The sequence below is a fragment of the Pollicipes pollicipes genome, unplaced genomic scaffold (assembly GCF_011947565.3).
Source record: "Pollicipes pollicipes isolate AB1234 unplaced genomic scaffold, Ppol_2.1 Scaffold_7231;HRSCAF=8579_pilon_pilon_pilon, whole genome shotgun sequence".
Taxonomy (NCBI): Eukaryota; Metazoa; Arthropoda; class Thecostraca; order Pollicipedomorpha; family Pollicipedidae; genus Pollicipes; species Pollicipes pollicipes.
The window spans coordinates 8,865,554-8,881,311 of record NW_023597034.1 but is presented as its reverse complement, the minus strand read 5'-3'; the positions used below and the strand labels follow the sequence as shown (position 1 = coordinate 8,881,311).

The 15,758-nt window shown below is 55.7% G+C and overlaps 1 protein-coding gene across 1 annotated transcript in view; it reads right to left on the bottom strand.

The window, feature by feature from the left end:
• Positions 1–15,758, bottom strand: part of Myo31DF (Unconventional myosin ID) — a 41,859-nt gene that overhangs the window by 1,501 nt on the left and 24,600 nt on the right. The window contains exons 3-18 of the mRNA XM_037234598.1: positions 13,807–14,002; positions 13,224–13,443; positions 12,672–12,887; positions 11,428–11,631; positions 10,481–10,682; positions 9,244–9,323; positions 8,575–8,774; positions 7,860–8,010; positions 7,381–7,539; positions 6,711–6,796; positions 6,405–6,567; positions 5,701–5,867; positions 4,548–4,713; positions 3,699–3,854; positions 850–987; positions 125–273 (exon numbers count right to left, since the gene is read on the bottom strand). Of these exons, the coding sequence (XP_037090493.1) occupies positions 125–273; positions 850–987; positions 3,699–3,854; positions 4,548–4,713; positions 5,701–5,867; positions 6,405–6,567; positions 6,711–6,796; positions 7,381–7,539; positions 7,860–8,010; positions 8,575–8,774; positions 9,244–9,323; positions 10,481–10,682; positions 11,428–11,631; positions 12,672–12,887; positions 13,224–13,443; positions 13,807–14,002 (2,653 nt within the window). The remainder of the gene's footprint in view (positions 1–124; positions 274–849; positions 988–3,698; positions 3,855–4,547; positions 4,714–5,700; positions 5,868–6,404; positions 6,568–6,710; positions 6,797–7,380; positions 7,540–7,859; positions 8,011–8,574; positions 8,775–9,243; positions 9,324–10,480; positions 10,683–11,427; positions 11,632–12,671; positions 12,888–13,223; positions 13,444–13,806; positions 14,003–15,758) is intronic.

Below are 15,758 nucleotides of genomic sequence, written 5' to 3'. Positions count from 1 at the left end.
GCTGCCGATAACTTAACCCCACGCATGGCACACGCGATTGCTAGAGCTGTTTGTTTTCTGAAGTTCCGCAATAACCACGAGGCCAGTTCGGTGGTAGCCGCACCAGCTCCGCGGGCAAACTCACGCGCTGTATTGCCGGCAGACCACGCCCACCAGCTCGCCCACACGGTCCTCGGCCTTGTTTGAGAGCAGGGCCACCACCAGGTCATTGCCGCCGCGCAGGTGCAGCACCACCAGCTGGTCGGAGCGCGGAGACACGCTCACACCTGTCACCTGGCGGCCAGATACGGAACGTCATTCGCCAGATCTTGCCACCAGAGGCATGATTGGCGTATCTCAGGCAGCGCCGAATTTAAACGGGTATGAAGTCGCTGGTCGGAAGCAGTTAAGCCTCTTCATGGCTTCAACCAGGCAACAAACCGATTTCAGCCACCTACAGATTCTTATAGCTAAACACAAAACAAGCTGTTACGGCTCAGTGTCACACACCTTATGGAACACAGGGACTCAACACGCATGGACACGAACTGGGCTACCACGTGCCCCATCTCACTGATTGTCGGTCTGAGCACCGTAAAACACCTGTGATCCGATCTTCAGTAGACGTGAGACCAGTTCACGCCAGCGTCGCTTTAGCACATCAGAGGCCACCACTCAAGGGCTCACCTGCCGCAGAGTTCCATGGCGCGGACCGGAACCTACCTTTTAAATTAAAGGCCGAAATCACAGTTTTAGAGCACATCTGATTACTGGATGGTGATCATTTATGTATCAAGATTTGCATGAAAGGCTTTGGTGACACGAGCCAGTCTACCAATCCCTAAGTCAAGTTGCAAGAGGCTTGCTCACGTCGGCGATTGCGTGTGAAGTGAGGCACTTGAACTTGTTGCTGTCCAGCTTGTAGATGCTGGTGTCTGTGACGATGATGGCTCGCTCCGCCATTTTGTTGTTGCGGTTGAATTTCCGCACCAGGCCGGAGAACATGATCTGTGGGAGAGACCGGAACATTTAGCACGCATTCGCAATGCCAGAAACCTTTACATAATCCGTGAGGGTGTAACATCGGACATTTGACAACAGCCTTACGGTTTGTGTGTTATGCATCGAAAATCCATTTCCGCGCCATCAGCGACACGGTGTAGTCGACGAATGCCATCTTAATGACCTTCATGACAATGACAGCCATGCAATGGCATTAAGTGACAACGAATGACATTTGTTGTTAGTTAACCATGCATCCTTGATATCACTGGTGGCATCCACAGTGGCTTTGCGTTATGAATATCCGACCAAAAACGCACAGCCATGAGTCGGGACAAAATGTCCAGCGCTGTAAGCGCGATCCTTGAGCGCGACTAACAACCCAGCAGCATAAGTCAGGGAAGACAAAATGGTCAAAAGGGGCCGCCCGTCCAGTACGCCGCCTAAGCCCCAGGTATCAGGTACCTGATACCTCCTACCATTTACCTGCCTGTACAAACTCGTTAAACATGCCATTAATGGAGACCCATGCGACAGCAAAACCGTCGTAAAGCCTGGGGTACAAGGCCGATGGGCCATGGAAAATCTATCCAGCTCGTTTCCCAGCAGAAAATGTTACTGCAGCGTCTTCAGTCAGACAAAACAGATGAAACAATGATAATTAGTATGACGTGCAGTACGGATCAACGGGGATCCGGCATTCTGACAGTATCGGTATCCTGAAGTCTCAGTTGCGCTTCCCAAAGATCCTACCGAAGATACTAGAGCTAGGTGCGTAGGAAGGTCCCGCGTGGCGTCCTGATTTATATGGTACCTCGATCTTTGTCACAAATTTCTACGTTAAAAAATCCGCAAAGTCTTGCCCTCTCAGACGTGAATACCAACCATGTGGTGGCACCTAGCTCCTTATTTATGTATTCTCTTTATTACGAAAGCGTCATAATCTATAGAGTTATAGCCGAAGACGGACCTGATCAACACAGACAGAAAGCATGAGTGAACAATGAGCCACAGAGTACCCTACAGATTGCCCCATTCCAGCTCCGTATAACAGATATTGTCCTTCAACATAACACATAAATAGCTAAACTATGTTTCATTCACAAACGCTCAGATTCTGAACGCAATGCACGCCTTCTTTGCTTTCCGCAGGCCGCTCATAACTTAAAGCCCCTAACAGGGGAAAGAAGTGCCAATTGCATCTCTAAGCAACCCTTTTTATGTTAAGTATTTGTCTGCAAAAAATATTCACACACCCTAAGAGCTAATATTGCCGATTTCATCAAGCAGTTTGTTCCAGTGAACTACTAACCTGAAGCTGAACAAACATGCTGTAACCTGGTCCTGCTATGGTTAAGTATATTTGTGGTTAATGCCCAGACATCCCTCGATGAGTTCCCCAGCCGTCTATATTTTAGAGAAGATATATTCAATTTCTTTAATATCTGTTCATAATACGAACTTCTAAAACAACCGAGTACTTACGTCGAACTTTTTGCACCGTACCAAATCCAAAAATTATTTCCATAACTTAAACCTCAAGTCAGGATGCCGTACTCCAAATGTCGTTTGACGCATCCACGACATAAGTTCCTACTGACTACTAGCTTTTGTAAGTCGCATTCCTATCACACGCCCGGAGAGTGATAAGTGCTTTTCCTCGTCTCCGCAGAACGCTCTGATGGTGTTAGTTTAACAAGGGAGCATGATGAGCGTCGTCGTCCACCCATTCAATGGAGCGTCAGCGATTGCGACGGCCTTTTATGACCTTGCGACGAGGGCGCCCCGGGGGCATGGAGCGCAATCCGAGTACGAACTCGGGTTTTCCATGTGGGAAACGAAGACGCATACCACTCAGCTTACAGTAAACAACACCTGGAACTTTTTTCTATCACAGCCAGTTCTTGATCACCCATGATGCATTTCCCCCTAATATACTCTCTACACCCCTGCAGGATTCCACCCCTCAAAGTTGTAATTCATTTGACATGTTTAGCACTAACGCAAGCTTGTGGGAACCAGCTTGCAGTAGTCACGGCCCATTTTGCTTCTACTTGCTCAGAACACTTTCAAAACATCCGCCAATAAAAATAAAAAGCCCTGCTGTCCGACTCATTTCCGATATTATTTACAAATACGATATATCATACTGCTCCACAAACCGAGCCATACAGGACCTCACTAATGACATCATACCGGGAAGACTTTACACACTTTGATCGTATATTTTCAAGTGACCCCAAAAACACCTTTCTGTTCATTTTTTTAGACCACCAGAGGCACCACGAGGATTAACTAAAATTAAAACCATTTTGTGCGAAACGTGATTGACGGTCTTCCTGGAACCAAGATATACTGCATAACTTTGATTACTCATATCCAAATGCCCTATTGCAAAGTCCAAGTTCAACACACTCGCCAGACATGAATGTATTGGCGTAAGGTCATATTGTGCATATCTAATTGAGCAATTTCCTGCTAAGAATTACTCAATCCGGAGTTCGATTAGAGACTTAAATAACAAAAGCTAGAGTAAAGGTGGAAATAAGTGTTCGTGAATTGTTCTGACTGGAAACTGCTCATTGGAGCAAAAATATGTCACTTCTGAAAAAATGAAATAACGTGACTTGCTTGATAAACTAGATCCATTTATCGGAGCTTTGCATTACATTCGCGGTGGCCAGACCAATTTCGAGGCAGTGCTGCCCCGCACGGACCTTCTGGAACTTGTCCTTGGAGCGCAGATGGGAGACGGTCTGCACGTAGCCCGCCGTGTTGGCGTTCTCCTGGACCGAGGCCAGGTAGTTGCCCTCCCAGCGGCGGCCGGCGCCCCACTCGGGCCGACGGCCCTGCAGAGCGTCTGCCGTCGTCACCTGCCGCCGCACGCAAGATCAGTGGGGTCACTAGGGGCCGCGGAGCAGTGCACCCGGCGGCGGCCGGCGCCCCACTCGGGCCGACGGCCCTGCAGAGCGTCTGCCGTCGTCACCTGCCGCCGCACACAAGGTCAGGTGGGGTCACTAGGGGCCGCGGAGCAGTGCACCCGGCGACGGCCGGCGCCCCACTCGGGCAGACGACCCTGCAGCGCGTCTGCTGTCGTCACCTGCCGCCGGTCACCAGGTCAGTGGGGTCACAACGGGCCGCGGAGCAGTGCACCCACGCGGCCGGCGGCAGCAGAGGCCGCGGCGTCCGAACAAAAGCCTTCAGTGAGGCTGGCATGAGGTGATGTGGGTTACCAGCAGTGGCAAGGGCGGTATGACCACAGGACGGAAAACACAACGCATGGACGACGTACCATGATGAAATGGTCATCAGACCACGCAGAGGTGAGATAGGTAAGCCCGAAAGGTAATCACCATAGCAGTCGCCGCCAAGCCTTTTTTAATCTGGACTGGGACCCTCGCATTCTGAAGCGTGACCTCTCGCGTTCAGTGGGGCCTCCCCACCACCCCGCTCACAGCCTGGCGCTCTGAGCCTCCTCCGCCGCGGCAGAGCCCTGCCCTTACTCCGGCGCCGCGGCGGGAGGGCGGCGCGGGCCCGTCGCGAGCCGTCTGCGCGCCAGTGCCCACCTTGAGCCGCATCTGAGGCCGCTCGTCGGCTGGTATCCGGCTGAGCACCATCAGGGCCCACCAGCGCCGGTGGATAGCCCGCAGCGAGCCGACGGCGCCGCGACACACCAGCGGCGCCGGCGGCCAGCGCACCGAGCGGCCGAAGTCGGACGAGCGCTTCACGTTCCTGCGCCGGCGGGGTCAGGTCACGGGGCGGGTTCACGGCGCGGGCAGGCTCAGGTCACAGGCGAGGTCAGGGCGGGTCAGGTCACGGGCAGGCTCAGGTCACGGGCGGGTCCAGGTCACGGGCGGGTCCAGGTCACGGGCAGGCTTAGGTCACGGGCAGGCTCAGGTCACGGGCAGGCTTAGGTCACGGGCGGGTCAGGTCACGGGCAGGCTCAGGTCACGGGCGGGTCCAGGTCACGGGCAGGCTCAGGTCACGGGCAGGCTCAGGTCACGGGCGGGTTCAGGTCACGGGCGGTTCACGGCACGGGCAGGCTTAGGTCACGGGCGGGTTCACGGCACGGGCAGGCTCAGGTCACGGGCGGGTCAGGTATGGGGCGGGTCAGGACACAGGCAGGCCAGGTCATGGGCGGGGATGAGGTCACGACGGGGTTCAGGTCACGGGAGGGGCTAGGTCACGACGGGGGATCAGGTCACGGACGGGCGAGGCGGCCAGGTCGGCGGGGCGGGTGGGTCAGATCAGGTCACAGGCGGCCGAGGCGGGCGAGCCGCCAGCCCCGGTGCACAGCGCGCTACCTCACATGGCCAGCGTCTGGGATCACGGACAAGTACGCGTCGCCAATGGATGACACCAATAGTGATGGCGTGGGCAGCGGACGACACACAGATACAGGTAAGCGAGATGGACTGCCGGGAATCCCAGCGCGAGTGCGTACAGCAAGGAAGCCGCGCCATGCTGCCGATAACCATCCGTGTCTGAGAGGCAAAGTTCGGCAGCGCACTGCGGCTCGAGCTGATCCCATGCTGCCGGATATTTTGAGCGATCAAAACATGGGTCACTGAAAAACGACACCGTAGACAATCGTTGAGCTCTTCAAGCGCAATATCGAAGGTGTAAGTCATTCAGTTAAAGGCGAGCTGGCTGGCGAAAATACCGATAAAACACCGTTTCATCGGCCGAACGCCGGTAAGTGCCGCCGCCGCGTGTTACCTGAAGAGCGTGTTGAGCTGTGTGATGTAGTCACGCATCTTGTAGCGTCGGAAGGCGTGAAGGATGGTGCGCGCCGCCATCATTTTCCTGTAGCGCATTCTGCACAGCGCGCCACGCCACATCTTCTGCAGGAAGATCACTATGTGCGGGATCAGCCGGCCACGGGCCTGAGAAAGGAAAGCGATTTCTGGTGAAAAAAGACGTCCGATTAGCAGCGCCCACTGACTGGCCTCCGGCCCCGTGCCCGAGGCATGAGCCAGTCAAGAGTTCTCTGAAATACACAGGGTCGGGCCAAAATACGGATGGGTTGCCGAACAAAGGCGTTAAATATAATTTGCACCGGTGATGTCCGAGTGATTCGACATCACATCCTGATGGAAGCACATCATGACTGACATCGGACGCTTCAGCGATGCAGGGAGACTTACTTTATCATTTCAAATATACTGCTTATTGCGTTTGCTATGTATATGACCTGCTCACATTGGGTTGAAGTTAAGGGATTACGTATACAAAATTTTATGATGAGACTAAATTAAATGCCGCTTTATTGAATGAATAACTTAAATGAAGCTACATAACGGTAAACACTGATTTGTTGCTCGGAACTGTTCCGTATGAGTTACCCCGATGGCGTCATACCTAGCGGCATCTCGTTAGTTATCCATCTCTGCGGCTGCACACTGTAACAGCAGACATCTGACCTGCTCCAGGGCAAACAGCGTCTGCGGCGAGCGCAGGAAGATCTTGGTCTTGCCGTACTTGACGTCGTCGACGAAGTTCTGCTCCTTGATGAGGATCTTGACTCCCTCCTTGTCCGAATCGCCGTGGAAGTTAGGCCAGGTGAACTGAGAGATCATCTTGTACCTGGACACAACGACCTCGCTCAACATCAACCCTCGTCGACAAACACAAAAACACACTCACAAACACACGTGCGACTGATGAGTACCAATCTGACAGCAAACAGCCTTTGCACAGCGTGTGATCCTTCAGTGAGCAGTGCGTACCTCCTGAGGAACCTGTCGTAGCTCTGGCGGTAGGCGAAGCCGGCTCTCCTGACGCGGACGTTCTCAATCAGGCCCAGGTAGTTCACCTGAAACACCAACCGGAGTTGAAATCGGCACGGACCAGCAGAGCAAAACACACACGGTGTTGAGAGCCAAGAACCGAAAATTTTGACGCACTCGAGTACCGTGAGAATAAAAGCATCAGCTATTACCTATTATGCACCGGTGCGGAATCGCCCAGCATATGTGGTCCGACGACATACCCTCAACCGCTGTGCCGACCTCCAATGTGCCGGGCGCTCCGTCACGCCAGCATGACTCTGGCTCCCTCGGCAACCTGACCTGATGGTGCATCCTCCCTCCTGTCGTGGCTGCCCCGGCAAACTGACCTGGTGGCGCACCCTCCCTCCTGTCGTGGCTGCCCCGGCAAACTGACCTGGTGGCGCACCCTCCCTCCTGTCGTGGCTGCCCCGGCAAACTGACCTGGTGGCGCACCCTCCCTCCTGTCGTGGCTGCCCCGGCAAACTGACCTGGTGGCGCACCCTCCCTCCTGTCGTGGCTGCCCCGGCAAACTGACCTGGTGGCGCACCCTCCCTCCTGTCGTGGCTGCCCCGGCAAACTGACCTGGTGGCGCACCCCCCGCCTGTCGTGGCTGCCCCGGCAAACTGACCTGGTGGCGCACCCTCTCCCTGTCGAACAGCACCGGCGACTTCTCCTCGTTGGGCTTGATGCAGCGCACGTAGTGCGGCTGCTTGCTGGCGAGGTTGGTGATGAGCGAAATCATCGAGTTTTTGAAGAGGGTGCCGGCAGTCAGCGGCCGCTTGGTCGTCTGGAACGGATGACGCGGATTGAAACGTTGTCCGATGCTGTCACTTGGCATGGTGCCAGGCCTGCTTACTTCCAGCCAGTAAGCAGTTGACAGCAGCAGAACCCAGCAGTAATCAGTCAGCATCACATCCATCTACGAAAACACAAATTGCCGATCGCTGGTGGTAATTGAAAATGGTCGGAGACACCAATTCAGTGATCAAGTTCGACCTGTTTGATAATCATTCCACAGAGAGGGCTGTAAAGAGCCGGGGCCTCACGGTTGAGGCGTCGCAACATGGCTCCACGCGTGTCAATGATCCGTGACGTCATTTGACACACCTTGCTGATGTGCTGCGCCCCCTCCGGCCACATCGACTTCAGCGTCTCATTCTGCGACGAGTACAGCAGCCGCTTGAAGTCCTGGTACAGCATGTCCTTGTTCTTGTCCAGGAAGCCGGTGACGTTGTAGCTCACGTCGCCGGCGTAGTGCCTGCGGCAGGACGGCCAGGGCGGGGCCGGTCAGACCCTTTACGCCCCGCAGGTAAGTCTAGCTGGTCTGTGGGAGGGTGTTGAAGCTCTGACAAGTACAGGCAGCGCCCGTTCATTGCCGGCACCTTCTTTGATAGTAGAATTCCGAACCTTGCGTTGAGTCTGTTTAGTGATAGCAGTGGTCTCACACGCTGCAATGCCGGGTAGCCGAAGACAGGAACTAGCATCCACTTTAGCTGTTACACGACTGCCTTACTTATTCCTGAGATATACCTGGCACTGCCACCGGTGGTTATAAAGATGTAGTCTCGTCAGTAGCGAACCAGTCGAGCCTTGTCGTTACAGCTACCAAACCTCCCGTTTTTTTTGACGATAAAACAATCTTGGTCTGCAGTCTAAGGCCCGCCGCTTACTTGTGACGAGCGTCTAGCGTTCGCCGCATGCGTCGCAAGTGATCCAAAGTTCAAACTGCCACAGCCACACAAACCACACCAACCGCCATCGCCACAGAGTTCCGCATGCCCCCGGAGTTCCGAAGTGCGTTCCAGAGTGCACGTCTGCTCACCTGATGCGGAACTCCTCGCCATGCTTCAGCTCCTTGTCCATGGGGTTGAGTCGGCGGCTGCTGTAGTGCTGGTGGTTGGCCAGCTTTTTGTCCATGGCCTCCAGCAGCATCTGGTCGGTGATGCGGCCCACGTTCAGGCAAGCCTCGTCCATGATGGCGATCATGCCCTTGTGCGGCTGCTCCACCAGGTCGCAGATGATCTGCGGCGTCAGGCCAACAGGCGTCAGTCAACAGCACGCAACACGTCTGAGCTAGTGGAGACCCAGCCTGACGGTATGTCCGAGGACATGACAGCCGCAAAACAGTGCGGCACCACGCCTACAGTGATCTCCGAGGACATGACAGGCCGACAAAACAGTGCGGCGCCACGCCTACAATGATCTCCGAGGACATGACAGGCCCGTAAAGCAGTGCGGGCCACGCCTACAATGATCTTCGGTGCGAGACGAGCCAGTGGGATTTCTGAAGGAAACCAGATGAAAAACCGAAGATTTTATCGAAATAAGCAATCAGAATATGCGGTCATCCTTAATGATCCGTTCCAGCAACTGAGAGTGGCGTTTCGTCTCAGAGTACACTTGTGGAATCTAATTGAGTCCCCTGCACGGGAGGTTGAGGGGTCGTGGGTCACCCTGTCCAAGCGCAGCGCCCCAGCCAGCCGGGGCCCACCTGGTTGTTGAAGTACTCGATGTTGGTCCACTCGATGCCCTCCTTCCGGTATTCTTCCTGCTCCTGTCGCAGCACCAGCTCTGCGGATACATGGTGAGCGTCAGCATCAATAGCAACACCAATGAGCAGTGTCAGCACTTTCACCACGGTCAGCAACAGCAACCTCCCGCAGTCCCACGACCTGACTTCCAGTGCCACAGCCAGCGGGGCGCATGGGCGCATCTTGCACCCTTGAAATTGTAATTATCAGCGGATATATTTCCCATGGAGCTGTACTTGCATGACTGTCAAGAAGTAAACATACAACATCCTGTCACGCTTCATCAGGGGTGGATCCGGGAAAAGGGGGGGGGGGGAGGTAAATGAATAAATGACCTGCCCAAGAATCATGAGAGCAAACCTTTTTCCCAAACTTCAAGCAAATGCTGACATTTAGTTAACCAAAGCACCTTTGCCTGTTTTCATGAACATCTTTTCAGCTTGCGTTTGTTTTAGTTTTTCTTGGCAGCGGACCATGGAGGACACTGGCCGACAGATTGTGCACAATGATGCAAATGGTGCACAAGCATGTTGCTGCTTTCAGCAATACTACTTTGATGCATTTCGTAGCGCTGTTTTCAGTCGTAGAGACATCGATGTTTGCAGGTCATATCTTGCATGTGTTCACGGGGGGGGGGGGGGGGGGGAGGAGGAGGAGGAGGAGGAAAATGCTTCTCCAGTTGTGTATTTCTTTCTTTTTGCTTGCTAGCTTTAAGACATGCCCTGGTGGGGGAAGGCGGGGGGAAGGGGGGAAAAGTCAGCCCATTTGTTGTGCCCCCAAGACCAATAGACTATCGCGCGTCGGCCAATATCCTGCACCGCTCTGAATCGGAGCTGCAACACAGGCACGTTCGTGCTAAGGTGCCATTCACCGGGTAGGGGCGCATGCCGCGGGTTTGGGAACTCATGGAACCCCTCTTTTGCGAGATCCCACTGACAGCCCCAAGGTCATCGTCCGTAGCGCCGGCTGAACAACGGCGGTTCCCGACCGCCGCGTTCGGAGGGTAGTCCTGTAAGGTGCGTGACCCTTACATGTTCAACAAGTGCATACTGCTGATTGAGCAAAATGAACGCTGCCATTCTCGCACTTCACGATGCTATTATTTTTACCAATAATAGTCAGTGCACCAGACGACTTAAGCCCGAGTGGCGTTTTAGATCTCACGTTTTTTTGTGGACAGCACAACCACAACCATACCGATGAACAGCTGCTGCAGCTTCTCGTTGCAGTAGTTGATGCAGAACTGTTCAAAGCTGTTGTTGTTGAATATCTCGAAACCGTAGATGTCAAGAACGCCAATGACGGTGTTCTTGGTGCGGTACCGCTTGCTCTCCTCCTTCACCTCTATGGCCGTGTTCACCTCCTGAATGATCCATGTGAAGAGGCGCTCGTAGATCGCCTGCCGACGACAATGGGAAGCAATTTATAGACCCATGTAGCACACGTCCTGAACCGCTTCCTACGACAGCAGTGGAACACAGACCATTCGGCCCCGTAGACTGCTTGGCAGCATTTCAGCACGCTGCAGTATGAACAGATTACGCACGGGCTGGCTGAGCACGAGAGCCCGGATGACGTCAGCACCATACACGTGACTCGGCAACTCCCACGTGACTAGCGGTCGGCGCAGACTCCCCCAGCCGGCGCACTGGAGCAGTGGCCGGCGCCGGCGCTGTCACCGCACCTGGAGCCGCTGCCGCCGCGTCGTGACGCGGACTGAGGCAGCGCCACGTGACTCAGGGTTGGTGCAGCGGGCTGCGGATCTACGCAACTGACAACAGGCACGCGTTTGCCGGCAATAGGGAACGTGACGCTCTGACACTACAACAGCTGCGGTATACTTTGAACTCACGGAACGGGAGGATAATGATTGGTACAAAATAGCATTCCAGTGCTCCTCAACAGCGTGCTTGCGTTTCGCGTGTTGTGTGCTCCTCAATGGCGTGTAGCGTTTGCGTTGCGTTTCCAACACTTAAAACGGCATCGGGCGGTGCGCACATGACGGACAGAAGTCAGAGGCCTCAGCGTTTCGAATAACGCCCGAATCACTCCACGACTCGCTCGCGGACAACTCGGCACAAAACGTCGGATCCGTGCTGATCCGGGGCGGTAAGCTTCCCAGCGGGCTGCCGCGCCAGGCCCACCTTAGCGAAGGCGTCTCGGCCGTAGGTGGCCTGCACGCCGGTGTGGCCCTTCTCCATGACCTCGCCGCCGGCGGCGATCACACGCTGACACAGGGTCTTGCCCAGCTCGGCGGGCGTTACAGAGAGCAGCGCGCCCACTGCCTGCAGCCGCTCCGGCGTCTTCACGCTGGTCGCGTCGGCGTTGTCGTCAAACTCGACGTTACCCTGGCAACGGACAGACACTCAACGCAGGGCAGCGGCAGACTCGAAGTTACCCTGGCAACGGGCAGACTCGACGCAGGGGAGTGGCAGACTCGACGTTACCCTGGCAACGGACAGACACTCAACGCAGGGGAGTGGCAGACACGACGTTACCCTGGCAACGGACAGACACTCAACGCCGGGGAGTGGCAGACTGCGACCGGGGAGTGTGGGGCGGGAAGCCGGAGCAAGGGCAAGCACCTATTGCTTCTGGCCCCGAGTGTAAGATGACCTAAGTTGGGGATGTGCAGATGCAAGCAGGCTATTTGTTCTCGTATAACGTTCTCGCATAAAACTCGCTCCCGTGACGTTGCATGTACACGTTTAAGGGGAACCTGTAAGCGAATGAGTCGGAGGCCCTTAGCTGACGGGGAACCGCTCACCGCCGCCAAGCAGGCCAAACAGCTATCAAACAAGCGCATGTCGGCGCTATCCAGCTTCTGGGAAATGCGCGGCGTGCTGACACGATATCAGACACCGATAACAAACGTACTCGAATAACAAGTGTCATTCACACGACCTTGACGGAAAACCACGCCAATCCTCTAACAGAGGGCGACGCAGGACACACGCGCACGTACACGCGCACGCACACACACCCGCACACCCACATCCACACCCACCCACACACGTCGTAATTCAACAACGACGGGCGGAACGAAAGAACACACAAGACGCTGGCCCGGCTTAGGAACAACGAAACACAATGAAAGCCCAATGAATTATGTATGACGGAAGCTTTGCACGGAGAAAGCCGCAGCATATATCTAAAACAACCAACAAAGGCTGCTCGCGTTCGATATAAGCCCCTCTTTCATCTTAAAGGTTGCTCACACCGTCCACACCCCGAACCACACACTTCACATCCTCAACCTCTTGGCTTACGCCCCCCCCCCCCCGAATCCTTTTACGTTACTCCTTCCAGTCTCGGGACCTAACCGATCGCCCCCCCCCCCCCCCCATCCCGGCCTTCAGTCTCTACAGCTGCTCCTTCCGAACCCTACCAGGTTTAGAACGGCTGCGATGATCTTCCAGATGCACTCGGTCTTCTCGGCACCGAATCCGAGCAGCCGGAGAGCGCTGTTGACTGATTTGTAGTCCTGCCTGTCGCTGATGGAGTCAACTCGCGTGTTGCCCCCCTGGCGCGTGTAGTAGTACTGCGCCGCGTCCCTCACCAGCTTCAGCTTGGTCAGCTCGGCGTCCGGTGCCCCGTACAGCAGCTGAAGCGGCGCGAGCGGGGCGCGTGAGGGAAGGCGACGGTGCCCAACACTCAGAACTGATGACGCGTTGAAACTCGACGAAAAAAGGTTTGCACGACGAGGAACAGTGGACGTGGCACATACCGTTACATACCGTTACCGTGGTACATACCGTTACAGTTATTCAGGGACAAAGCCCAGCTTCGGAACTTATGGCTTGGCCCGCATGACGACGGCACGCGCAGAATGGCGGCACAGGCATGTGGACAACACCTGACTGCTCGCACTCGTCCTCACTCCGACAGAAGAGGTCACCGCCACCTCTCCAAACTCCGTAGTGTCGAGCGCATGACGTACCTGGTAGAATGCGTGGAAATTCCTCTCGCCGGGCTGCTGCAGCACTACTCTCGACTTCTCCAGCAGGTAGTTGGAAATGTGGCCGCCCACCGGGTCGTGCTTGAAGTCAAAGTTGATGTCCATGTACTTTCCGAAGCGTGACGAGTTGTCATTTCTGTTTGTCTTGGCGTTTCCAAACGCCTCCAGAATCGAATTGGACTGGATGAGCACACTTTTGACCCTGTAAATCACAGGACAAAACGACCACTAACGATGAGTCGGCACAGAGATTCTCTTACAAAACTTCATTCTTTTCTGAGTGGACAATAAATTAAAAAACAGCACAAGGTATGATAGCACCCTCGCTTTACACCTGTTGTTTCCCCCGGAACCTAAAGCATGTACACGAAGATGCATGCCTTAAGCCTGTTGTTCCACCAGGTAGCTAGACAGCTGAACGACTACCACCGGGCCCGAGACAACCCTGGTTTTTCATTCCTTGGCATTAGGCCCCCCGCGTCGATCAGCCACGCCCGAGGTGTGTCCGGACAGCCGGGCCACGCCCTCCCCCCCCCCTTCCCAACGTCCGTTCCGGCCGCCACACCTGTCAATCTCGGCCTGCTGGCTGACGTTGGTGACGGCCGCGATGTAGCGCATGATGATCTTGGACGCCTCCGTCTTGCCGCTGCCGCTCTCGCCGCTGATGACGATGCAGGTGTCCTGGCCTCGCCGCTTCATCGCCTTGTAGGCGGCGTCGGCGATGGCGAAGATGTGCGGCGGGCGCTCGAAGATCTCTCGACCTGCCGGTGGTGCGGGAGTATACTCAGGCTGCAGACAGGCAGTGGAATCACTCGATCTCCACACCGCGCTCAAATATCTCTCGACCTGCCGGCGGTGAGGGAGTATACTCAGGCTGCAGACAGGCAGAGGAATCTCTCGATCTCCGCACCGCGCTCAACGATCTCTCGACCTGCCGGTGGTGTGGGAGTAAACTCAGGCTGCAGACAGGCAGTGGAATCTCTCGAGTAAACTCAGGCTGCAAACAGGCAGTGAAACCTCACGATCTCCGGCACGGCTCTCGAAGATCTCTCGACCTGCGGGTAGTGTGGGAGTAAACTCAGGCTGCAGACAGGCAGAAGAATTAATCGATCTGAGGGGGGGGGGGGGGGAGTCAGGAGCCACATCAGGCGGCGAGTGACGCCAGCGGATCTTCGGCCCAATGATAGCGCTAGGAGCTGCCCCAAACAGCGATCAGGAGTGTGGCACGTCCGCAGCCCCCTGGCAGACGTCACCTCCGAGTGAGCGACAAACGCCAGCGCTCTGTGTGAGCGGCAGACGTCACCTCCGAGTGAGCGACAAACGCCAGCGCTCTGTGTGAGCGGCAGACGTCACCTCCGAGTGAGCGACAGACGCCAGCTCTCTGTGTGAGCGGCAGACGTCACCTCCGAGTGAGCGACAGACGCCAGCTCTCTGTGTGAACAGCAGACGTCACCTCCGAGTGAGCGACAGACGCCCGCTCTCTGTGTGAGCGGCATACGTCACCTCCGAGTGAGCGACAGACGCCAGCTCTCTGTGTGAGCGGCAGACGTCACCTCCGAGTGAGCGACAGACGCCCGCTCTCTGTGTGAGCGGCAGACGTCACCTCCGAGTGAGCGACAGACGCCAGCGCTCCTGTGTGAGCGACAGACGTCACCTCCGAGTGAGCGACAGACGCCAGCGCCTCTGTGTGAGCGGCAGACTGTCACCTCCGAGTGAGCGACAGACGCCAGCGCTCTGTGTGAGCGGCTAGACGTCACCTCCGAGTGATCGATAGACGCCCGCTCTCTGTGCGAGCGGCAGACGTCACCTCTCCCAGTGCGCTGGCGTTGCGGGAGTCTGCTGCCCGGAGGATCTCGTTAGCCATTGCCTCAGAGGGCTCTCGCAGACCAGCCAGTCGTCCGCGCAAGCGATTCAATGCTCTGTCCACGTCAGAGACACGAAACAACAGAGAGGGAACAGCCGCCCCCCCCCCCCCCCCCCACACACACACACACCGTTGGAAAATGTAACAAAATCTATGGCATTGTATGAAAACTGGACCCAACTTCGTTCCTGTTCTCCAACTCCGCGAAAGCCCTGCTGTCACCCATTCATGACGCCTTTTGCTGTACGGATTGCTACAGACATTGAAATGCTGGAGTTTTGTAAAGCAGAATATAGTTCCAGACAAAAGCGTTGGTCAAGTACCCGAAAAGACGTGTACTGTGTTGGCGCTGTGTAGACATCGCAGACCGAGTCCCCTTTTAATCAAGAACTGTCACAGCTAAGAGGCAGCTGAGCATCTCATTCTGAACAGGACGTCTCAAACAAAAACTCCATTCACATGTCTCGCCCGCACCTCCCTTCTCTCGTCACGCGCCGCACGCAACCACCCGTCGTGTCACGTCACGAGCGCACGGCCGCACCACCGTAACGGAACACCAGTCTCCGCCGAGCGAGCCGATTACAGGGCGGTGCAAAAACCTCGAGGCGCCGCGGCAAGAACGGCGCAGTGCCGGCAAAAACGGCGCGGCTGCG